The 26,332-nt window shown below is 37.1% G+C and overlaps 1 protein-coding gene across 2 annotated transcripts in view; it reads right to left on the bottom strand.

Moving 5' to 3' along the window:
- The window catches only part of LOC102494881 (A disintegrin and metallopeptidase domain 3-like), a 94,785-nt gene that overhangs the window by 41,603 nt on the left and 26,850 nt on the right, over positions 1-26,332 (bottom strand). For both annotated transcript variants that reach the window (XM_027766816.1, XM_027766817.1), the window contains 8 exons: positions 23,940-24,016; positions 23,280-23,457; positions 16,561-16,623; positions 11,868-11,939; positions 11,484-11,650; positions 9,357-9,438; positions 6,143-6,279; positions 1,086-1,272 (listed from right to left, as the gene is read on the bottom strand). In XM_027766816.1, coding sequence (XP_027622617.1) covers positions 1,086-1,272; positions 6,143-6,279; positions 9,357-9,438; positions 11,484-11,650; positions 11,868-11,939; positions 16,561-16,623; positions 23,280-23,387 — 816 coding nt within the window. In that variant the 5' untranslated portion in view covers positions 23,388-23,457; positions 23,940-24,016. The remainder of the gene's footprint in view (positions 1-1,085; positions 1,273-6,142; positions 6,280-9,356; positions 9,439-11,483; positions 11,651-11,867; positions 11,940-16,560; positions 16,624-23,279; positions 23,458-23,939; positions 24,017-26,332) is intronic.

The raw sequence follows: 26,332 nt of genomic DNA on the forward strand, positions 1-26,332 counted from the left end.
ATAAAAAATGAAATTAAAATAATAATAAATTTTTTTTTTTTTTTGAGAGAGAGTTTCACTGTAGGGCGCGTGCGTTCACCAGACAGACAGAGAGAGACATAGAGACAGAAAGCGAGAAATCACCCCCCAGGGGGGATGGTCACGCCGCAATCCCTTCTCCTCCATTCTCCTCTCGGGATCTTGGGCACGCACGCACACGCGCCCGGCGTAAGTTTTTTTTTAAGCCACCGGGTCCGGGACACGGACCGCGGTCGACTACGTGGGAATCCAGCGACATAGCCATTACGCTAACTGCTGGTTCCCAAAATAATAATAAAATTTTTAAAAAGGGAATTAGCCCAGAAAACTTTACATTCTCTCACTAAGTTTGTTTTAGATAAATTTACACTGTCTGTTGGCTGAACAAGGGAGCATATGATAGCGGACATTTGCTGTTGCACTTCAATAAATACATCTGTTACAATAGAAACTCAGTTGCAAGAAATCAGCAAATAAGCACTTTAAAAGAAATAGATTTGTCTTCCAGCTCATTGTGATATATTTTTATTTTGATTAGTTTAATTATTGAAGCTCTTGTGAAGTATGCTTCAATCACTTAACATTATCCTTCTGAAAGTCATCATTAGAGGTGTAAATTAGCAATTTGAGATAAACGTGCCATTGCTAAGGCGTTCTTCATCTATTTAATAACTCGGAAACTCCACAGCTAAATAGTAGCCAAGACACTATGATATACATCAGGAGTTAATTAGAAGATATAACCAAACTCTTTAAAATGGAAAAACCAGTCTATGAATGCTTTAAGTTGCCATAAACAAGAAAGACCAGTATGTATACATTCCCAATATATCTGATTATTACACATGATGTTGAACTACATCTATCAATACACAAAATAACATGGAAGTTACTAGGATTACAGGGGATTAAAACACTAGTTATGGGAAAGTATGCAATGTTTGTAAAATGTTCTAAAATTGAAAGCTAATAAAACCCAATAAAAACATTCAAAACAGTATTACTAAGCAAACATTTCTAGGCAAACATTTCGATCTCTGGATAACCTATTCAAGTTGGCTACTAACCTCTGCATTACCACAGTCACATTCTTCTGGTGGTTCCAAAATTGAATTGCCACACGTTCCAGCTTTATATTGGTAATCCACTTTTGGGACAGTTATATTCTGAAGACATTGAAATCCAGGCTGTGAAATTATCTGTTTAAATCTATCCAGGCTGCAACTGCTAAAAGACTTTACACCAGGGGATCGTCTAAAATTAAATTATATTCCTCAGATAAATGGCATAAAATTAATAGAAAATAACATTCATCAATAAAGTGCTATAAATTCTGCACTACTTAGAGAAGAGCTAAGAAGTGTTTTTAATTTTAATACAGGTTGTAAACAAAAGCAGTAATTACGTATCTATTGTAATTTGATACCTGTATAGAAAGTAGAGAAAGTTAGTGTAATGGCTATGTTGCTAGACTCCCATGTAGTTGACCGCGGTTCGAGTCCCGGACCCAGTGGCTTATACTCAGGTCAGGAGCGTGTATGTGCGTGCCCAAGATCCCGAGAGGAGAATGGAGGAGACGGGATTGCAGCGTGGCCATCTCCCCTCAGGGGTAATTTCTCGCTTTCTGTCTCTCTGTTTCTCTCTGTCTTTCCGGCGAGCACAAGCTCCCTATCGAAAAAGCTCTCAAAAAAAAAAAAAAAATAGAAAGTAGAGAAAGTTAAAGTGACAAACACTAACAATGCTTGGTAGATGATAAGCTCTAATTGTGTGTAACATTGTCAACAAGGTTATTACTGCAAAAAAGTCCATTATTAAAAGAAGTTCCAATAATCATTAAAGAATAAAAAGCATTAGACAATTTATGTAGAAAATTTCAAGAAATAAAAGAATGTCAATTGTGTTCATCATGACTATTTTTCTTTACAACAAAATGAACCATATAAAATATTTCAACACCGGGGACTATTAAATGTAAAAGTCCTAGATATTTTTTTTTTTCTTTTTTTGGAGAGGTTTTTGCTATAAGGCGCGTGCTCTCAGTTTTTGCTATAAGGCGCGTGCTCTCGCCAGACAGAGAGAGACAGAGAGACAGAAAGCGAGTAATTGCCCCCCAGGGGGGATGGCCAAAAGGCAATTCCTTCTCCTCCATTCTCCTCTCGGGATCTCGGGCACGCATGCACATGCTTCCAGTATGAGTTTAAGACACCAGGTCTGGGACTCAAACTGTGGTCAGCTACATGGGAGTTCAGCGACATAGCCATTACGCCAACTGCTGGTCCCAGTTTTTCTTATTAATTTTAAGTTTTTCTTATCTTTCTTCTTTTTGTAGAGGTTTTTGCCTTAGGGCACATACACTCATTGGAGAGAGAGAGAGAGAGACAAAGACAGTGAGGGAAAGTGAGAAATAACCCCCCAAGGGGTTGGCCACACCACAATCCCTTCACCTCCATTCTCCTCCTGGAATCTTGGGCACACACACATGTATGGCATGAGTTTCAAGCCACCTGGTCCAGCACTTGAACCATAGTGGCCATGTGAAAGCCCAGTGACGTAACTGCTATGCCATCTGCTGGCCTCAATTTTTCTTCTTTTTTAGCTTTTATAATTTCTATACTTTTAAGGATATTTTTGTAACAATCTAAAGTTTAGAGAAATTATGCAAATGCAGGCCAAAAATATATTTTATTTCCTGAGAGAGTTAAGATGCCAGGGCCAGCAGGTACCATGGTGGTTAAGACACCAAACTCCCACATGGCCAACCATGGTTAAGTCCACAGACCTGTGGCTTGCTTTCCCACTGTCTCTCTATCTTCCTCTCTGGGGAGCACACGTATCCTAGAGCCAATCAAAAAATAATAATGGTAAATTAAAAAACAGAAAAAAGTAAGATGCCAACATGATATCCTGGTAACTTTGACAGAGTTTACACACAGAAATGAGTTGTCCACGTAAACTCGGTAGATCCCCCAAGTCAGGAAAGAATGATACAGCACTGCCATCTTCTGATTCCACGCTGATGTCCTCAAACCACAATATTGACATGTATCAAAAGGACCCCACTCAGAATCAATTGTTATGTTGATTTTGCATGTCTCCTTGGTTTAGTTGTCTATGTTTTGTTAGCTTTTATGACCTTGACATGTTTTATGGTTACAGGTAAATTATTTTGTACAATGTCCTTCACTTTAGGTTTATGAAATACTTCCTCATGGTTACACTGATGTTAGATATCTTGGTAATGTGTATATATATATATATACACACACATATATATGTATATAGGTATATGATACTGTTATGGAAAATTACCACAGGAGTGTTGCTATGTTTATTTCATCACATACAATATCATTTTCTTATATTATTGATAAGTTACTTTGATTAGTTGACTCAGGTGTGTCTGCCAGTCCTCACTGTTAACTTACTTTTTTCAGGTAAGCTGATAATTGTTTGGAGATGGGGCCAGCAGATAGTGTAGTGGTTATGACCCTGGACTCCCACATGGTTGACTCTGGTTCAAGATTCAGATCTAGCAACTTGAAGCTCACACCAGGTGCATGTACTTGTGTGCCCAAAATCCCAAGAGGAGAAGGGATTGTGGTGTGGTCACCCCCGACCCACCGCAGGCAGGGGTGAGGGCGTGATTTCTTGCTTTCTGTCTCTCTGGTAAGTACACGCACCCTAAAGCAAAAAATATCTCCCAAAATTTGTTTGAAATAATTTTTTTTCTGTTTTATTCAATGGATTATAATCTATTACTACCATTATTATTTTTGACACTCAAATTGTTCCATATTTGGCCAGTCGGAGGCTCTTCAAACTGGCTTTTATGTCCCTTTGGCAAATCTCCATAGTTTTTGAGCATTTCTTTTTCCTTATAAAAAATGTTCCAGGCCTGTTTGCATTTTTTCTATTTCAGCTTTGAAGTCAGTCATTTCTTCTGTGTGCCTGTTCCATTTCATGAAGAAAAGCATTCTAAAAAATCATGATCTGGGAGACACATGTGCTCAGTGTAATCAGATTTTTAAGAACAGAAACTGAGACTACACCAGTTTACATTAAGAAATGTTCACAGTGACTTCTTTTCCTGCGCTTGTGATTTGCAAAATCTGCACCCACTTTGGTTCCTTCAATGCTGTTGAACTGATACTTCAGCCTAGCGAAGTTTTTGGTGTGTGCATTACGCAATATCCTGGATTCCCACATGTGTATGGTTTTTAGAGGTTCCATGTGTTCCTCAGATTCCTCCCACAGAGCTACGTACTTCTTTGCATCTTATTTTGTCATTGGATTTTCAATTGCTGGTATTTTCAGTATACTCCTATTTGGAGAACTTGTGGTATATGCTTTTGTCTTTTGCTTTCTTTACTTTGCGAGGGAATGTAGTGAAGCTAAAATACCATGTTTGAGTTTTCACCCTTGGTGGCTATTCTCTCACTTACTTCTGAAACACCATATCCATCCTACTTGGGCTTTTGTACCAGAGTTTTCGCCTTTTGTGATTCCATCCCACGTTGCTGCTTTTTGGTCAATTACTCAGCCTATGAATATGAGAAGTACTAAAAATTTTATCTCCAGGCAGCTATTTTCTCTCTATAACTTATTTCAGAATTGTCTGCCTCTGGGACCAGCAGTTAGCATAATGGCTATGTCACTGGACCCCCATGTAGTGGACCACGGTTTGAGTCCTAGACCCGGTGGCTTAAACTCACGCCAGGCACGTGTGCGTGAGTGACCAAGATCCCAAGAGAAGAATGGAGGAGAAGGGATTGCGACGTGGCCATCCCCCCTGGGGGGTGATTTCTCTGATTTCTCGCTTTCTGTCTCTCTGTCTCTCTCTGTCTGTCTGGCGAGCTCACGCGCCCTATAGCAAAAACCTCTTCAAAAAAAAAAAAAAAAAGAATTGTCTGCTTCTGTTTGGACTGCCTGTCCACACATTTAGTGCCTTTGTCCACTGAGCTCGAAACAGATGTACCTATGCACTTAAACTCTCACCAATGACTCAGAGTAGCTCATAAGAACATACCAACTGTCCTCAAGGTAGTCCAAATTTTTTCTTCCTTTCTTAACTATTGGCCTTTTTAAGTATTTGCTACTATGTTGTAACAGCTTGTGAGTAACCTTTGTCGTCTTTTATCTCAGTCTTAACAAAATAGTGCAGGTTAAGTATAAAGACCATCATGCCTCAAATATTAGTATATAATAGTTCCCACTGATTTATTTTACATTAATTTTAGGAGGTACATTTACATTATCCACAACGCATGAACTGACTAAAATATGTTTTGTTTCATTTATCACACAGTTGGGATTCCTGCGTCACAAGGGAACGATCACGGTTTTCCCTACGTTTTCTACATTGTCCTCTCGACTGCTTTCCTTGATTTATAGCTCTTTAACCTCATTGTATTTCACTTTCTTTTTCCTGTGTCTAAAATATTCCAGTTATTTCTGGATTTTTTTTCTTTCAGACATCACGCACAGATCTTTTTCTAGGCAGCTGCATTTTCTCAAACGTATTGCTGTATGAGCATCATTCCACTTGCTGGACCTGAAAACTTTTTTCTTTTCTTTTGTTTGTTTGCTTGTTTGTTTCATAGTTTTTACCATAGCAAGTTTATGCTCACCAGAGAACAACAGATGGAGGGAACGTGAGAAATCATGCCCCTGAGAAAATGGCCACAGCACAGTCCCTCCCCCTCCCTTCTCCTCCTGGAATTCTGTGCACACACGCACTTGCACCCTTCGTGAATTTCAATACACCAGGTCTGGGACTCGTACCACTCCTAGCCACGTAGGAGCCAGTGGCTTAACCACCACATTACCTGCTGACCTTCCTGAAAACTTTTTCAACAATGCTCACATGACTCAAGTAAACCCCCAAAGTCATCATCAACGTCTACACTTTCTCTGTACAGTAAAATTTAAAATAGAAATATTAAGCACATTATTTACATCTATACCTTTTTCTCTGTACTAAGTCTTAAGTAAACACGTGTGTATTTAACAAAAATATTTTACTAAATTTAAATTGTAAGAGATTATTTATCAAGAAAAAAAATACCAACAGTTCTTGAGAGAATATTTAGATCTGCTTTTAAAAATCGAAAAGTAAAGAGCTTACATTGCTTCAGGATTCATTATGCATGTATCTCCTAGACAGTAACAGTTGTGGACGTCATCATATGTTAATCCCAGGCTAATTCCAAGCAATTGTACCATGACAACTGAAAATGCCTCTAAGGTTACTGTCTTTGAATACTGAAGAGAAAAAAAAAAAGTTATTGCCTAAGGGAATTATTTACCCCTTCGATCTTGCGAAGCTTTTCTAGCAACACTACCTAAAAATGCAAATTTAAGAAACTGCTACATGAAAACCAGTTATTTTCTTGGGAATATGAAAAAATATTTTCAAGTGTTTTTGAGTAATAATATTTTAACCCAAATGGCATTGACATATAATAAAATGTGATTAATGCTGTCATATAATTTTATTCAATTCAATCCCAACAAATTTCAATAGACAGTTTGAAAAATAGAAGTGTTATTGCAGGAACAATTATTATGTCTCAAGAGAATACTTAGATACAAAGATTCTGAAGAGCTGTACTTACAATTACATTTGACTTCAAAAATAGTTTGAGAAAAGATTTATATTTTCTCAGCAAAATAGTATAATCCCTTGTGAGAGGTCGCTCTACAAACTCCTTGCATCAAACGATCTTTTTACAATTCATAGATTTGCCTACTCCTGAATACCAGACAATTAAAATAAACATAGTTCAAATAAAACAGTATGTTTTATTTTCATATTTGTTTCACTCAGCACTACACGTTTAAAGTTTCCAGTGTCTTCTGTGGCTTAATAATTAATTTTTTTAAGATAACCAGATAACATTACATTGCATATACAAGTATGTCTATTCATTCAACTATTTGAAAAACGAAGTGGTTATTTCTAATCTATGGCATTATAAATGTAACTATTGCATACATTCATGTGAATGCTTTTGTGCCACTCTAATTTTGGTAAATATTAAAAAAAAAATTGATTCCTAGATCAGATAATAAAGGTAACTTGACTATTGTAAGAAATTGCCACTGTGGAGAACAATATGGAGTTTACTCAAAAACCTACAAATAAAATTACCATTCGACCCAACAATTTCACCCCTGGGTATCTACCCAAAGGATGTGAAAAACTCAGTCAGGAAAACATTTGCACTTCCATGTTTATTGCAGCATTATTCACAATTGTTAAGACTTGAAATCAAGTTCAATGTCCAAGACCAGATGAATGGGTTGAAAAAATATGGCACATATACACTATGGAATACTACTCAGCCATAAAGAAACCAGAGACAAAGTTTGTCTCTTCAAAGCTGTATCAAGTTTGATACAAAGTGTTTGAATGTGGAAGATGTCATGCTGAGCAAAGCATGTCAGACTAAGAAGGAGAGACATTTTATGTCCCCACTTAATGTATTCCAAATGTCTACACTCTATGGAAGAAGCTGAAAAATTAGAAGATATGAAAACAGAGAGAGAGAGAGCAACCGTAGATACCAGAGACAGTGTGGCAGGGGGTGAGCAATGTGGGAAAAGCGGGAGGGCATCAGAGGAAAAAAAAGAACATTTAACAGACACAAAAATGGAAAGTTACCTGTCAACAATAATGCATATGGTAATATCTTTGCTGGACTAATATACAATATATTCATGCATGGGAAAAAATAATGATAAGAAAACATGATTGAAGAAAAAAAAAGATTTTAAGGGGATGGCAGGTGGTGTGGTGGTTAAATGTGCTGAACTCCCACACGACATTCCACCACTTGAGTCTTGGACCTGGTGGCTTACTTTCTTACTTTCCCTTTCTCTTTCTGTCTCTTTCTGACCAAATTCTAAAAAATAATAATAAATAAAGTCAAATAAAATAATTCTTAAAACAATTAATTACCTCTTACACAAGCTCTAGAAAACACTAGCACTATTGCCACTAACACAGTAATTCCTATGATGTGGACTCCCCAAATAAATTGGAAAATCATTCAAAAAACAAAACAAAGCATAATGAACCCATAATGGAATACTTTGACTGGTCTGGGGAAAAAAAATAACCTCCATCCAAAATTCTGGAATATCTACCATGCATGAACCCACCACTAATTTTGGAATTCTTCATTCTTAGATTTGCCACAAGACCTCTTTGCTACCTTGGTAAAAGAGCATGATCCCAATGGGCAAACCAAAGCGGGTCATGCCTTAGCCAGCACTGCTGACCACCTGGCCAAAACTATGGAGGGTCTGCTCCCTTGGTCTGGTGCTTCAGACCAGGAGCTGGACCCTAAAAGGCCAACTGTGTGGTTCCACTCCTGGAACTGGTGTTTTGAAAAGAAAAAAGAAAAAGATAAAACCCCTGGGCACAGGTTCAAGGATGCCCCAGGTTATTACAGGATGGAGAAACGGAGCGGGAAGGATTGCCCAATGGCTACTATTAAAGTGTGTGCACACATCTGCACAGACAAATAAAGCAGAAAATAAGCCACTCATGGGTTTCAAATTGTACACTTTTCTGAGTGGCATGGGAACATCTCGCCATCCTGCTCTTTCCTGCTGGGGTGAGGAACCGCCCCTTTGTCCAGCACATGCACACTGTGTAGGCCAACGGCCCGGTCGTCCCTCCGTCTCCTCAGTTATTAGGATGACTGTGCCAGTACGGCTGGGTTTACGTCTGAGGACCCTTATTTTATTTGTAGACAGTATACTGCTGTGATTGCTCTGTTTTATTATTCCATGGGCAATCATGCACTGTGCCTAAGTCATAAACCAAACTTTATCCTATGCACAGGAAGAGTTGACTTCCAAAAGTTCATGAAAAGATCAAATGAAATTCTGAGTTGATTTTGCTGCTGAAAAAAAAAAAACATAATTAGAAATCTATCCATAGTTTTTTTCTTAGTGTGCATTTTCTGTGAACATTTAAGACTCTCATATTGAGATCAGTACTATCTTCCAGTTCAGGCTTCCTCTGGGGGTCTTGGACTGCATCTCCCACAGATGAGGGAGGAATACCATATACCTACCACTGCCGAAATGTGTACTTAAAAACGGTTATGATCGTAAATTTCATGTTGTGTATTTCCTCCCAATAAAACACTATAATAATATCTAAATAGTATAGTTACGATATTTGAGTTTCAAAATCTAAAAAGGGCATTTTATAAATATTTGTGAACACAGTATTAGATTCATAATCTGTTCTTTCATTCATAGAAGTAAATATTAGCTTTCGAAGCCCCATAGTATTATTGAAGAGATGGGATCAAAGTGCATACCAGAGCAATTCCTGCAGCAAACTTTGGGTCACACGCCTTCCCATGATATGTTGCTCCCACATAATCAGGATGGTCCCTATAACTAAATAATAAACATTTCTTGTAGATACATGCATACTAAATTGTTAGTAACTTAATAACCTCTTGAGAACTGGATTCATCGATAAGGTCATGCTTTCTTTAAAACCTGAATATTGCATGTCATAGCTTATGCTCCCTGTCATTTACTGTTGGGGTCATCATCCATAGTTCCTTAAAATTTAACTTCAAAGGGCTATGTAACATTCTATGGCACACGGCCCAAAATCTTCCACCCAGAATTAACCATCACTATTTCACTGCTGGATGGGCATAATTCTAAGATGCAAAAGATATAGAATCGGGGGCTAGATGGTGGTTCTCAGCAAGGCAATCGCACACGGGATGGTTTTGGGTTCAAGTCCAGAGACCTCTGTGAGTACACCCAGCATGCACTTAACCATCATCTGGGTCTGGCTTGAGACTGGGGGTGAATTATGGCATTAAAACCCTTTCCACAGTTCTCTCTCTCTCTCTCTCTCTCTCTCTCTCTCTCTCTTTCTCATACCAATGAAGAAATAAACTTTAAAAATATTTTTAAAATAAAAGAATAGCTTACTCTCATGATTTAATCTTTACCGTTGTGTTTTTAGATTTTTTTTATCTAAAATAATCAAATTAGTCCACATAAGTCCACGTAAATCTCTTAAGAGACACAGAGCAAGTAGATGATTGATTTCTTTAGGTCCTTCTAGAAATGCCACAGTGTAACCACAGGAATATAAAGTGGCCCATTTCAGTTATTTACTGTTTTTATATTGTTTTTATATTTTGTGCTATTATCAGCATTATATGCAATTACTTTAATCTGTGAACTAATTTTTTTTAATGTAACATTACAATGAGGGTTCTGGAACCACCTCAAAACTTAGTGGTTAAGGGAGCCAGATCCCACACTGAGAGGAATTAGACCTCACTTAAAGGTAGATAGGGTTAGGGACCTGAACAGAAGGCACTATTTTTATTTTTAGTGAAGTCCCTGTGTTTTTCCTCTGTGGTCTGGTTAATACACAATATACACATTTTTATATGTCTCTAAAGAATCTCATAAGGCGAGAGATAAGGATATTGAGTACATAGGTAATGGCTCAAGGTGGAGTCACAATGGCCAAGTTTTCACAGCCAAAAGCTGGCTGCACTAGGACTCAAACTATAGCTAGGGGCAACAGTTTCTATTTAGTAATTACTACATTCTAACAAGCAGTACAGAAGGCTATGGTTTGCTCACCATACTAAGGGTGATAAATCACTCAGACTACCATGTAACAATTTTCTAAAGTCCACTTCCTTATCAGAAAGTCAGCCCATTGCTCAGACTGCTAAATAAAAAGTCCTTGCCTCCAGGTCCCCTTTGGCAAACCATTCGGGCCCACTTCTTCTGCACTGGAAGCTTTGTTCTTCCTTCCCTCTTAGCTTTGCTATCACCTCCCTGTGTCCGTGTCTCTAATTCTCTGTGAGCATCAAACAAGAACCAGCATGGGTGTTGAGTCCGATCACCCAGCACTCTTCTGTCAGCATTGCCAACTGCAGTCCAAATTCTGGTGTGAGGAATTATAAAACATGCTCAGTGCTTAAAAAAACAAGCCAGGGATGTGGGCTAGGTGCCCACAATCTCACTGAACCAAAAGGGGTTGCAGCATGACCACACCCCATTGGGGGTGATTTCACCTTCTCTCTCTTTCTCTCTAGCGAATGCATGCACTCTCTAAGTAATTTTTTTAAGTGAAGGTTTTAATTATTAACCTTTGGATATTGAGTACATAGGTAATGGCTTCTTTACATCTACGAAAGCCCCAGTTTATTCCCAAGGCTTTCCATTTTTCCAACTCACCACACTTCCCTAAGTAAATAGTCTAGTCAACTCGGAGAACAACGGCCAAGTATGACTTAATTAGTACATTACAGGGTTATCAGAGTTAAACATTTTGCATATTACCAATACATTATTTATTTATAAAGATTATTATGCCTAAAAATTCTTGTATCTAATTTTGATAGCTAATATAAGAAATTTTATAAACCCTCTATTGAGTTAAATAGAGTGCTTACATGAGTAAGTATGTCATGCCACTGGACCTTTGAATTGCAAATTTTTGCATCCATGACACAAATCTTTGTAGTACATCATTAGGGTCTCCGTTTGTTGAAATCTTATTTTGATCTGACCAGAGCTCCACAGATGATAGCATAATAGTCATTTTAAGCTGGGAAAACATCTAAAAACAGAAGGTACAGTTTTGGGTAACCATAAACACAGCATTACATTTCTATACATAATATTTTCAATTTATGAATCTTTTTGGAGAGTAATCCATTGGTTGATAAAGCTAGTTGTAGTAATGCACTTTTTATAAAAATGCAAATACCTATGCATACCAACAATGTTATTTCATTAATAAGGTTTCTATTTAAATATGACACATAAATACTCACAGTGTTGACAAGAGCAAAGAGATGGACAACCTTCTCAACTGCAGCTCCCACCTCAGAGCCCATAAAATCAAACTGAAAGACAAATTTTAATTATTAACCATTAATGCAAAATGATTACACTGCCCTATTCTAAATGGATTTAAATATAAAAGCTAAAATAATGCAGTGTTCAAAGGAAGAGACAAAAATACAATCAAGATTTAGGACATGCAGGACCAGCAGTTAGAGTAATGGCTATGTTGCTGGATTCCCACGTAGTCAACCACAGTTCATGTCCCGGACCGGGTGGCTTAAACTCACACCGGGCGCGTGTGCGTGCGTGCCCAAGATCCCGAGAGGAGAATGGAGGAGAAGGGATTGCGGTGTGGCCATCCCCCCTGCGGGGTGATTTCTCACTTTCTATCTCTCTGTCTCTCTCTGTCTGTCTGGCCAGTGCACGTGCCCTATAGCAAAAACCTCTTAAAAAAAAAAAAAAAGATTTATGACATGCCAACTAAAGTTTAGGTGTAAGCCCAAGGATTTCATGAATTGATCAATAATGTTAAAATGAGATAGTTGTGATTATCTTCTGATAAAGAAATTAAGAATAAAATTCCATAGTCTGATTAAACAATGTAAGTTTCTTTTTTTCTTTTCTACTGTACTTTTTAATTTACAGAAGGTACAAGCCCAAGAGAGAGAGAGAGAAACCACTCTCGAAAGGGGTGCCCTAATCCTTTCTTCTCCCAGCAGGATTTTAGGCATGCACACACATACACCCACCCAGTTTTTCAAGCCATTGAGGGACTGGGACTTGAACGACGGTGGGCCACTTGAGATCCAGCAGCCCATGCACAGGAATTGCCATGGTACTAGGGGTTTGCCCAGCTATGCGTTCTAAACCCAGAGCCCTGGGTACCATAATATTGAACATTATATTGATATTGACTATCAAGAACATATCCTCATTCAAGGAAACGAAAGTCATATTTTCTCAAAAATATTTCTAATTATGTGCATGCACATTTCTAAGTGTTTGCTGAAAACATAAAAACTGGCAGCTTAGGGCCTTCAACAATCCCCAAAGTGTCTGCAAAAGTCTCTTGACAAGACAATTAAATCTAATTCACAGATTTCCTCCCTGATAAAAACAGTTATCCTCTTGGCTCTACAAGGCCAAGCTCTTTAGAGACTGGCAATTTGCTACATCTTTAGTGTATAAATTTTCCCAGCAGATCACACTGTACACACACAATGTAGCTTGTGTGTGAGTGAAAGAACGTAACACACGTGTTAGTGAGGGTGACCCATTACCAAGCTAAACATGAAAATCAAAATCACAAAACAGAATATGATCATGTAAATCAATCCAAATATATTGATAATCATAGATATTAACAAGCAAAACTCTAGTTAAGCAGAAAACGTGTTTTAAAATCCATTACATGCAAATTAAAATAGAAAACATTAAAATATAAAAACATAGAAATAGGTAGCCAGCAGGTGGCATATTGGTTAAAGCGCTGGATTCCTACATGGCTTGAAAATCATGATAGGCGTGTGTACACACATGGCCAAAATCCTGAGAAGAGAATGGAAATAGGATTGTGGTGTGGCCATCCCCCCCAGAGGGGCAGTTTTTCACTTTTCCTCTCTCTGTCTCTGTCTCTCTCCAGTGAGTGCACACACCCTATGGAAAAAGCCTTGAAAAAATTAGAAATATTAAGACTCCAAGGAGGGTGTTCCATGTATACATGCTCCACGTTGTCCTTGTGTTGTCGCTTTATGGACATGCAGACTGATTCCACGGCCTGGCTTTTGTGCCTAGCGCTACAACAAACACTGGAGTGTAGGGGTCTGCTCCACACACCCATGTCTTTTCCTTTGGATACATACCAAGCAGTGGGACTGCTGCATCTTATCGCAGTTCTGTTTTGATTTTTGAGGAACCTCCATCAGTTTTTCATAATGTCGTACTAACTTACATTCCTACGAGCAGTGTAAAAGAGCTCCTCTCTCTCCGGCCACATGAAATCTTGCCAATAGAAACAAATGGATCACCGTGGAGGACGTTATTGTAAGTGTAACCAGGCATAGAAAGGGAAATGCTGTGCGTTCTCATTCATATGTGGGAAGTAAAAAAGATGACTTCATGGAAGTAGAGAGAGGAAATGTAGAAGGGACAAGGAATTAGGAGAGATGTTGGTTACTAAATATAAAACTGTAGCTAGATAAGTGAGTTCTAGTGTTAAACGGTACAGTAGGGGAACTATAATTAACTATAATTTATAGTATATTTCAGATTAAATTTCAAATGTTCTCAACACAGTAATGACAAATGTTTGAGATGATGGATAAACTACACCCTGATTTGATCATTATACATTGTACTCATGTACTAAAAAAAAAAAAAAAACCACACTGTACCTCACAATTGTTTTGTATGAGTTAAAAAGTCAGAAATAAGGCCAGCCCAGAGTGCAAGTGAGGCAGTTAGACACTGCACAGAGGAAGCCAACTCCCACCAAGCCTATCAGGGTTAGCGTTCCTACCCCCCTGGCTTGCAGAACTCTGAGTATGCACGCAAAGGCGTTCCAGATCCTAACAGGATGGAGACTTGGAAGAAAAAGGGTTGCAGTGTGACCTTCTCCTGTGGAGGGCGTGCTTTCTCTTTGTCTCTACCTCTCTCTCATATGTGCACACATGCCATCTGGCATTTAAAAATAGCTAAAATAAAGAGCCAAGATATCATGTGTTATCAGGAGAATACTAGACAAAAATCACATGTTACCTGATATTTATAAAACTATCAATAAAGAAACACACTTGAAAAATCCAAGAAATATTGGATATAATGTACATACATGGAAGCTTATATACGATGATGAGAATATGTTTTTTAAATATAAATGAAAGTGTTTTTACAAGTTGACTCACATGTGGCCACAATACAGCTCTTTTGAATATGAAGCATGTCACATACATCACATCGACCACAATGCGATATCGGGGACTTGATAAAAGTATTTTAACAGTGCCACTTTTACCAAGCCGGATAAATGCTGTGGTTATATGAGATAATACTTATATCTAAGTAAATGTACACTAAAGTATTTAGGAGTAAGCCTGCAAGACACAATTTACAACTTACATTCAAATTCAAATGGAAATTGCACAAGTAATAATGAAAAACTATATTAACAATAAATATGGGTAGTGAAGATAAAGGTGTTCTTTGCATAGTTCTTATTCTTAAAACTTTTCTGAAAGATGAAAATTATTTCCAAGTAAAATGTTTAGAAAATAAAGGTGCAATAGATGATTTATTGAACAAAGGTGAGCTAATTCAACATGCTAAGGAGAAGTATGAGAGACACGGACATACTGAAATAAATGAAGATCCATGGGAATAGAAACTATGTGGGAAAAGTTATTTTCCCTTCCCTTAATTTATTTTAAATAAATATTTAATTAAACATTTGTATTTCTCAGTTTCTAACACACAGAGAAATAAAATATAACAAAATTACAATGACCGACTGGGATTAAATGAAACATTACTGTTAAAAAGCTGACCAGCAAATAAAAGAAAAAATTCATCATGGCAATTTTGACGTCATGTTCACTGTATTTTACCTGTTAATTTGGAACTGGCTTATTTATCAAAAATGTACTCAAGTCATGTGAACTCGAAAAGCATTTGCATGAGGTTTGATGTGAGGTCTTATTTGTTTACAAGCCAAACTGAATAAAATTTGTTAAAGAATTTTACCATGTAGACAGTACACACAACATGCTACATGCAAACATGTACAAATACAGGTAAGACCATATACCAAAGGTCTTCAAAACATTTATAAAAATGTGCATTATGGAAAAACCATGCCTGTATTTAACAAATTTCTGTAGCAAAATAAACTCAAATTTTAATTCCATGCTTCCACGTAAGTCCCCTTATATACACACACACACACAACACACATATGCATACATACACACACACACACACACACACAAACAAAAGATCTTTTAACTTTCTGGGGCCAGCAGGTGGCATGGTGGCTAAGGTGCTGGACTCCCACATGGCCAACCATGAATCAAGCCCCAGACCTGGTGGCTTGAAACACACCAGGCATGGGTAAGTGCATGCCCCAAATCCCAGCAGGAGAATGGGGAGAAAGGACGGCAGCATGGCCACCCTGCCCTGAGGGTGATTTCTCACTTTCCCTTTTACTATTTCTCTCTCTCTGACTCTCTGGCAATTGCACTAGCCCCATGGGAAACACCTTTAAAAGAAAAAAAAAAAAAGAAAGAAAGAAAGAAAGAAAGAAAGAAAGAAAGAAAGAAAGAAAGAAAGAAAAGAAAAGAAAAGGAAATAGATTTAACAGTTTCATCAAGAACTTCATTAAAATTTGTTAGATACAAAAAAGTAGCTGGGGCTAGCTGCAGCTAATTAGATTACAGTGTAGAACCTTTCCATACAAATGTACACATTATTCCCAAGATTCTAGACTGATTTGGAAATGAATTATAAATACTGGCTCCTCTATGTCAATGTAAAGGCAATTGTCACTTCTCTACATCCTGCAAGGCTGAGACACATATTTTTATCAGAATAAAATATATCTGTCTTGAAAACAGGTGTTATTTATTCATATTCCCCCAAATTTAAACACAAAACAAAAATATAATGAAATATGTTAATAATGCATACCATGGCTTTATCCATAATTATTTGTATTTTCAGAGTTCTGTTCTTTAGTGCATCTGAATGTGTCTGTAAAACATGAATTAAATAAAACAGTTTCAAAATCCCTACACTGTAATGTTCATAATACACACACTCACAGAGGTAGAGCCACATATATAGATATATATGGTTGCAGACAGATATAGATAATAGAAAAAATAAAATTATAGATGGCCACTTAGTAGGTGGGATCCCTCATAAAATTTTTAGAAACAAATAGAAGGATTTTACCTTATACTCTTAATAATCAGAATCTTCCAAAGTCACTGAAATGAAGACTTGCACATTTCCTTCCTCTGAGAACATCCCTGTGGGCCATGCAAGACCTCCCCCTACCCCCAGTCCCTGCCACCAACCTCCAGGCTAAACAGACTTCCATCAACTTTCCCTCCTGTATTGCATCTACTTTCTCATTTTTATACTTTCACCTTTTAATATTAACTTAAATGAGGTTACAGGCAATAAAATGTGTTCAATTTCAGTACATGGCTAAATAGGATTTGTGACTAAGTATGTAACTTTTTCACAATTACATTGAAGCACGTTTCCATGTCAATACTCCACCTGGCTCAAGACAACTGATAATCTTGTGATCAGCATAGGTTAGAATAATCCACTCTAGCACTTCATATAAATGGAATCCTATGATATGTGCTCTTTTATAGCTAGCTTCTTTTCTTCCCTCAGGTCCCTCCGTATCTTTTCTTCGTTTTCACGCTAAGTAATGTGACATTTCAGAGATACATCACAGTTTGTATATACAGTCACTTGTTGATGGTCACTTGGAGTATTTACACATTTTAGCAGTTAAAAACAATGCTGCTCTGAATATCCATGCACAGATCTTCATGAGATTTTATATTTTTAATGTTTCTCAGTAAAAACTTAGTATATTTGAGTCAAATGTTATCAGTAAATGTGTAAAGTCGTATGAAACAGCCAAGTTACTTTCTAAAGTGGTTTTAGCATTCCACATTCTAACAAAGAATTAGTAAGAATTTGATCGCTCTACAATCTTGGCTCTCTTTGAGAATTTGAATCTTTTTCACAGTAATTGTTCCTGTTGAGAGAGAGATCAATATTTTTTTAATGGCTTACATGACATGGAAAATGGCTAGACGTTCAAAAACAAAAAACAGGAGCCAACGGGACAGTTCAGGCCCAGAGGCTGTCCTGCCGCCTCCAGAAGATGGCCATACCATAACCCCGTCTCCATTCTTCCTGCTGTGCAGACCAACAAGAGCCAAGAGGCAGCCAGCACTCCAGCTCCAAGTAGAGGCTGATGGCCATCTGCTGTACGAGTCTCCAAGACAAGTATCCGATGGTCTGTTCTGTTCAGGCTTCCACTACTTGGATGAGGCCTTACTGTATGGAGGGCAATCTGGTTTCCACAAGGCCCATCAATGTTTACCTCGTTCAAAATCAGTCTCATAGAAATATCCTGAATAATGTTTGACCAACCATGTGTGCACCAGGGCTGCAGACAGAATTATAACCCGGACACTACGTTTTCTCATTTCAAGTACTTAGGCATTCTTTTTAAATTTTTAGTGTTGTTTTTTAAAAATTTCATGCCAAACTGCATCATGATCATTTATATAAGTAACCAGATTTTCTTTTTTATATGAGTCCAGAAACTCATCTTAAATGATTCTGAGATGTTTATGTGGCTTTTTCATGATATGACTATTTTTTTCTCATTATTCTTAAAGGAAGTTATACTTCTATCATGTATATTATTATTTTAACTTTCTATCTCTCAAATTTTTCTTTTGTTTTTCTTCTTTATTTTTAGTGTGATTTCTTGAATTTTACCTTGTCAATTTTCTGTTGGACTTCTTTTTTAATTTATTCAATTTTATTTATCATTATTATTATTATTATTAATTTGCTAAAGGGCACGTGTGCTTACCAGAGAGAGAGAGAGAGAGAGAAAATAAGAAAGCAGACCACCAGGTCTGAGACTTGAACTGCAGCTGGCCATGTGGGAGTCCAGCACCTTAACCACCACGCTACCTGCTGTCCCTTCTGCAGACTTTTATTACATTTTTACATTTCCAAGGACTATTTTGAGTCTGCAGAATTTTATTTAATAGCACTCCATTCTTTCTTTCTTTGTGAAAAGGCATGTGCACTCACCGGAGAAAGAGAGAAAGTAAAAAAGCACCCCCAAGGATGATGGCTATACCATAATCCCTTCTCCACTCTCCTCTTGAGAGGCTGGGCACGCACATGTGCCCAGCTAGGTTTTCAAGCGGCAGGGTCCCGGAGTCAAACTATGTAGTCAGTCATGTGGGAACCAGTGACTGTGCTCACCCCACTGGCCGAGCCAGCACCCCGTTCTTATTTGGTGGATATTTTTCTTACCCTTCTGAGGCTAGTAAGTCATTTCATTTTCTCCACCCTCTCTAGCACTTCACATTTTAATTCTGATTTTTCTTTCATGTGTCTGTCTTCCATATTGAATTATTTTGTCATATGACTAGTGTGCTGTCATGTTAGGGATGACTATTTAATAGTATTTGCCAATATCTGTGACTACAGAAGGAGTAGTTTATGGGTTGTGGTACTCAACGAGTAATTTGTCAGGGTTTTTGTTTGGAAAACCCTACTATCAATTTAATTGGGTGTTTTCCATGTGACTTGTTCAACTCCATCCGTGAGAGGAGTCTTTCAACACTTCTTAGATGGGGAAAGCCTGGCTCCCAATATCCAGTCTGCCATATTCAGATCGATTACACTAGTTTTGCTCTGGTTTGCCCACTCCATTGTGAGAAAGTACGAACCATCAGTGCCTGGCACCTGCATTTGACAGATTCCACAGAAAATCACCTTCTTTATCTATCAATCTACTCTGGAGGCAGTTGGTTAGGAAAGGACAGGTTTTCTAATTACTTGCACAGTGTATTCTGAGCCAGTTCTCCTCTTAGGTCCACTTCTGTTCTTTCTTTCTTTCTTTCTTTTTAAAGAGATATTTGCTATAGGGTTCATGTACTCACCAGAGAGACAGAGAGACCACCCAGGCAATCCTAGGGGCTTGAGAATGGTCCTGCCACAACATACTGTTTCCTAAAGCCTATCCCAATCACTAGGACTCAGTTTTTGGGTGATAAATCAGACACCTATCTAATTATATTCCAATTCCAGAGTTATTGCTCTCTTTGGACAAAATTCTGCTTTCTCTTTGTATGTTTCTGTCATTTAAAAAAAATCCCTATTTTTCCCTTCAGTGAGTTTAAGGAAAAAGGAGGGGTGTTTGATGTGCTTTTAATAGATAACTTTCTTATATCTGTATTTGCTTTTTGGTTCTACTTTTATTTCTTTTTAAAAATTTTTAAGTTTAGTTATTCATTTCTTCCCAGAGAGAAACGGGCACCTTCAACGGGGTCTTCACAACTGGATACACATCCAGCCTCAGCCGGACCGGACCAAGGGCACATGCACTTGCACACCTGATGCCTGCAGGGAGGCCTGGGAGGTGAAGTGGAGACTGTCCTTGACTTCCACATCACCCTGCACCACAGTGGTCAAACTCTGGTTCTTACAGCGCTTTTGAACTCTAATTATAATAAGGTGTTCTCTTTGTTTACATGTTTGTGCTTACTTTTATATTTGAAAACATGCCTATAGATAAACTTTTCTGTTATCTGATTTTCCTGTTCCTTTTTAAGATCTGCTATACTGAAAAGATATATTAGCTTTGTGCTTGTAAGAGCACCTGTGCGTGTAAAGGCATATTTAATTAAACCTATAAATGTAAGTCCTTCAAATTCATGATGAAAGTCACGTGAGATCTCCTATGACAATATGAAATTTTAAAATACCAATACCCAGTTATCTACATTCCTTCAGTGGTATCCCTGACTTTTTCGAGCTTTCTGAAAGTTTTGTCATTGTCTGTTTTATTTTATTTTATTCACTTTTTTTAGAGAGATTTTTTCTATAGGGCTCGCTGGGGAAACAGAGAAAGATAGAACGCGAGAAGTCACCCTTTCCCCCGACCCCTCCCCGCAGAGGGGGAGGCCATGCCACAATCCCTTTTCCTTCATTTTTCTCTCGGGATTTTGGGCATGCACCCATACCCACCCAGTGTCAGTTTTAAACCATTGGGTCTGGGACTCGAACTGCGGTTGACTAAGTGGGAGCCCAGCAATGTAACCATTATGTCATCTGATGGTCTCTGTCTGCTTTGTTTTATAATTGCATTTATTTTGTAATCAAACTTTCCATACCTATTTCTCATTATCTTCCTCTAGTATATTAGGGAATACATTAAGAAAATAGCAGTTACATTAGTGACATTGATTGCTTTTATTTCTTAACATTAACCTAACTAATTCCCAAGTATAAACTTACTGGATATTTAAAATAACTGTATGAGTTAGGTATTAATTTTATTGGTGTCTTGTAATAGATGAGAAGATATAAATACTTTGGAAGCTTGTTACTCACCCAAGTTCTTATGTCTAGGGATTGAAAGAACTGGAATTTACACCCAGGCAGCTGGAAATGTAAATTATTCCAATCCTCTTGTTATTGCTTATTCTATGAAAGGGGATGGTTTCAAGTGAGCTGTCACTTGTCTTTCCCAAAACACATCCACTTTTTCAGATATTTTTTCCCCTGCCACAGAAGAATATTCATGGACTCCATCAAAGTTTCTTTTTTCCCTCCAAATTACTTTATGAGTACCACTCAATTTTCATTATGAGCATTGTCTTCCATTGTTTCCCAAGTCATAACATATTATGCAGATAATTTTCCATTAAATTTGGCCATCACTTCTTAGTATTATTAAAAATGAAATTTGTTTCTATAGGCAATTTTATTTTATCATTTCTGTGAGCTTCTGAAATGTTAGTTTTGTTTACCTATTCGTATACTAATATTTTTGTCAAAATAAATAAAGCAAAAGACAGTGAAATGGAGTTTGTCACATATTAAATTTCAGTGTCAATTATTGTTATTTTATTTTGCCTCCCTTTAATGTGAGATTCAGTGAATTTGTGGAGAGAAACTTATTAAACCATGATGATTAAATATAAAGTTGTACAAATATTCGAAAGAGAGAAATCAAGATCTTGACCAAAAAGCTCTTGAAAATATGCCTACTATAATGTCCAACTATATAAATTGAAAATGTGGTGTTAAAAAATTTAGTGCACTCATGTAGTTCATTTATTGCAAAAAAAGTATAAATATTTAAAATACAACAATTTCATGAAATAAATACATGTAAGCTTAAGTGTGTATACCTGTAAAGTATAAATGCATATACATAGCAGAATAATAGTGATGCATGTTACAATATCATTTGGCTCTAGAAAATGGCATTCTGGTCCGATATTATTTTATCTTTTCCTTATTTCTGAATATATTTTATATTTTAATAGGTATATTAACCAGCATTATTTAATTTTTAAAAATAAGAATAGCATAACTTAATAAATAAAATGTACATTATCTTAATAGTAAAACGAAAATATTTTTGAAAAGATCATTTTGAAAACTCTGCATGTATGAATCTATATTTGTAACTCAGCATATGAAAACAATTAGAACAAATATTCCAAAATTCTAACATTATTTCTAGTTGATTAGGCTTGGGACAATGTATAGTGTATTATTTCTCTTCTTTTCTACTTTTAAATTTTCTATCATAGTAACACTTCTTTTATAAAAAGAAAATGAATTGGCAAATGAAAATTCTCATAAAGTTACAATGAGCAAATTTGGAGTTATCCTATTGGTAGGATGCAAATTCAATAAAAAAGCAAACATGCGAAAGGGAGTCATCAAAATAGTCATAAAAAATGCAGGCTATGAAAAAACTGTGTGCAGTTTTCATTATGTTCTTTTTTATTTTTTTGCATCAAATCAGCTTGTGCTTATTCATTCGTCTCTTCCATAAGCAAACCAGAGAGAAAGAGAAAACATTCTCAACAGGGTCTTGATGCCACAATCCAACCTCAGCTTTCAAAGGCCTCAGACCAGGGACATGCATATGCCCTCTGCACTCAGGGAGATCTCTAAATACAAACATAAAACTTTGCCATGTGGATAAGCCTCCAGACTACTACATTTTAGCACTGCCTCACGGGCCAGCCCCCTAAACTCAGACTCTAATTCCATTTCCCATGAATTCATTGATGTTCCATTGTATTTGTTCATAACAATTCTTATAATTAGAGAAACATACCATGAGAACTTGGATGATTTTTAAATTAAGTATATATATGCTACATTTAAAAAATATTATCTGGGGGCCAGTTGGTGGTGTGGTGGTTAAGGTGCTGGACGCCCACACGGTATTGCATCCCAGTGGTTTGAAACTCACATTGGGCATGTATGTGTGTGTGCACAGCCAAAATCCCAAGAGGAGAATAGAAGAGAAGGGATCATAGCATGGACATCTCCCCAGAGGGGTGATTTCTCACTTTCTCTCTTCCTGTCTCTTTGTCTTTGGTGAAAGCATGCGCCCTATAGCAAAAATCTCTCTCTCTAAACACACACACACACACACAAATACACGTATTTTCTGAGTAAACACAAAATGTTCAAAAACAAATACCCAATAGAATTTTTTTAATATAAAAATATTAAATTAAATCTGCTTTCCAATTGTATAAAATCTCAAAATTTCAATGTGAATACATTTATCAAGTATAACACAGATTACTTACCTCTGATTTGACAAGAATCCTGTAGGACTGCTGCATATATTGGTTCCTAGGGTAATTTTCTTTTAAGGGAGAATGATCAATTTTATTATTTTTTACTTGATACAGCATATGCTTATATGCAGATGAATATTCCAATGGTTCAATTCCATAACTCGTGTCCTCTAACTGCAATAATCCCCTAAATATTAATTATAAAAATGAAATAAAAATGTAGTTAATACAGATTTCTCACTAAGAAATGTATGTCAACAATAAATAAAAATAAAAACATGCTATAAAAATTTGGTCACAGACTTTGTAGTCTACTACCTAATCAGCCCATCTGATTTAGATTAACCTCAAATCCAATTTAATATCCGCTTCTCTCTATTATAGTATTTAGCAGCCAAATGTCTCTAGGTTGGTCAAGAAATTTGAATATTCTTCACGCTCAGGGGAGCTTTTTTTTGGTATAAATTGTATGACTGCAAATCTGAGATAGAGAGAAAGGAGACAGAAGAAAGGTTCTTATGAAAAGATAAGGCAGAGGTAAAGAAAATGTATGAGAAGAAACAATTCATGTCTACACATTGTGAGGTGTTCACTTTGTACTTCAAGAAGTATCTGAGAAACAAGAGCTCACACAAGATCTTAATGTGCTTCTCTGGAATACGCCATTACCTGAGTCCAGAACAGGTGCTTAATGTTGCAGCTGATGCTGAAATTTCTGCAATATGTCCTAGATAAAAGCAATCACCCTAAAGAGGAGGATAGGAAGATATATTCATCAATGATTTATAAATAATGTTCTTGGTTTTATACTTACCTCCTAGATATTATCAAGTGTTTGGATCCATCTGATATTGCAATATCATTTATCAGATACTCAGTTTCCTTTACTATCTGCAAATTCTTTCTTTAAACATGACTACCATACCCCTCCAATCATTCTTGCTAAAATTCTAAATTTTTGATAACTTTCTTATTTGTATCTTTTCTTTCTCAGCCTTATTTAATGAGAGTATATTCTATCATGTCAACGTGGCATAATTACTAACAGTATTTGATTATGATTGTTAGTATTTCACTCACTTTTTTCCTACCTCACCCAAAAATATTTTAATTGACATTTCTTCAACATGATTCCTTTTTAGTAGCCCACCTTAGAGATAACTGTCCATCCTTAGTTCGAACTCTCGTCCTTATTCATTAACACAGGATTAGTCTTTCTCAGGTTCTCCTTGAGTTTCTTTCAGTGTACTCCTCTTTTCCTTCCCTTCAAAATTCTACTGACTTCTAGAAATAGTTCTGCCCCTTCATTAATCCAATATTATAAAAACTATAGTGTCATCATGTTCTCTTCTATGATGTCTAAATGTTATTAGATCCAAGACATACATCCCCACCAGTGATCATTTTCTTTTTCTCAAAACTAGCCAGAACCCTCACCTCTACCCACTAACAGCGGCAGGTCACATCCACCCCCAGTGGTAGTAGGCAGAGTCCATATGCACTAACCCTACACCCGACACAGTAATAGCAAAGTGCTTGATCTGCCCACACTATTAAAGATAACTCAACAGAAAGATCCATCCACTACCCCCATGAAAAGCAACAGAAGCAGCCACCTTCGCCTGCCTTGGTGCCCGCAGGTTATGTAGCTACAAGCTCTTCACGGAAAGGGAAAAGGCAACCCAAGTCCCAAAACTCTACCCAGCAGTAGAGAGAAATCCAGACTCAGCAGCTCCTGGCCAAGCACCCAGTGGAAGAAGGTGACCCTTGTGACATGTTCTCCAATACCCCTACTCCAAACAGCAAAAGATCACCCATTCAAAAGCTTCCCTTTTCCAAGGACATCCACACAGACTAAAGTACTCTAACATTTAGCAGCAAGAAAACAGAGGAAAGTTCTCCACCTCATGGGTTTTTCATCACCTCCTCCAGCAATACCACCTGCCCCAGGAAGTACCATTGCCACCTAGAGCAGAATCACAGAACCAGAAGAATGAAGCACACACAATGATGTTTCAAGTTCTAGGAAAGCTTAATCATTATTGGGATAGCAGACCACATTAAATCTCAACTTAAACTGGATGCCTGTCTTCTAAATTAGAAAATAAGGTCAAGAGTCTCCTTGACAAAATGTTAAGGACATAATCACAATCACTCCTGTGGGGACCCCATTGCTAAACACAGCAGAAGAGAGACTTTGGCACATATCAGTCCATAGCAAAAGGGAAACACATTTGTTTCCAGTCAAAGAAACATTCTCCAAAAAGGTATCCAAAAGTGAATATATCTCCCAATGGCTAGAAGTAGAAGAATAGCCTCGGGTCTGAATAAACCAGAAAATATGTCTCCATCAAAAGAACACAATAACTCCCCTCTATCTCTTGAAAAAAAAAAATACGTAGGAAGTTACCAAAATGTCAGAGAAAGAATTCAGAACATTCATGGTGACAAAACTCTATGAGGTGAAACAGAAAAGAGACAACAGACTACAGGAGATTAAGAAGTCCTTCCTTGATATGAAAGAAGAAATGAACACTATTAGAAAGAACCAGATGGAACATTATAGATGAAGTCTGTAATACAGGAAATAAAAACTCTTTTGAAAGTAATAAAAGTTAATTAGACCATGCTGGAGATCAAATCTCTGATGTAGAAGATAAAACCAGTGACCTAGAAAAAACACCAAAAAGATAGAGAAAATAATAGCAAAAACAGGATAATATACGAGAAATACTAGATTCCATTAAATGTCCAAACATCTGAATAATCGGTATCCCAGAAGGTGAAGAAACTAATAAGGGCATGGAAAGTCTATTCTATGAAATCCTGGAAGAAAACTTCCCAAGTCTAGAGAAGCATTCAAATATTCCAGACCCAAGAAACACAAAGGACTCCAAATAAACTCAAGAAAATCTTCCCCAAGGCACATCTTAGCCAGACTAGCCAAAACCACAGATAAAGACAAGATACTAAAACTGGCAAGAAAGAAACGACAAGTGACTTTCAAAGGTCACCCCATCAGGCTAACACCAGACCTTTCAACGAAAATAATACAAGCAAGG

The sequence above is a fragment of the Tupaia chinensis genome, unplaced genomic scaffold (assembly GCF_000334495.1).
Source record: "Tupaia chinensis unplaced genomic scaffold, TupChi_1.0 Scaffold143705_1, whole genome shotgun sequence".
Classification (NCBI taxonomy): domain Eukaryota; kingdom Metazoa; phylum Chordata; class Mammalia; order Scandentia; family Tupaiidae; genus Tupaia; species Tupaia belangeri.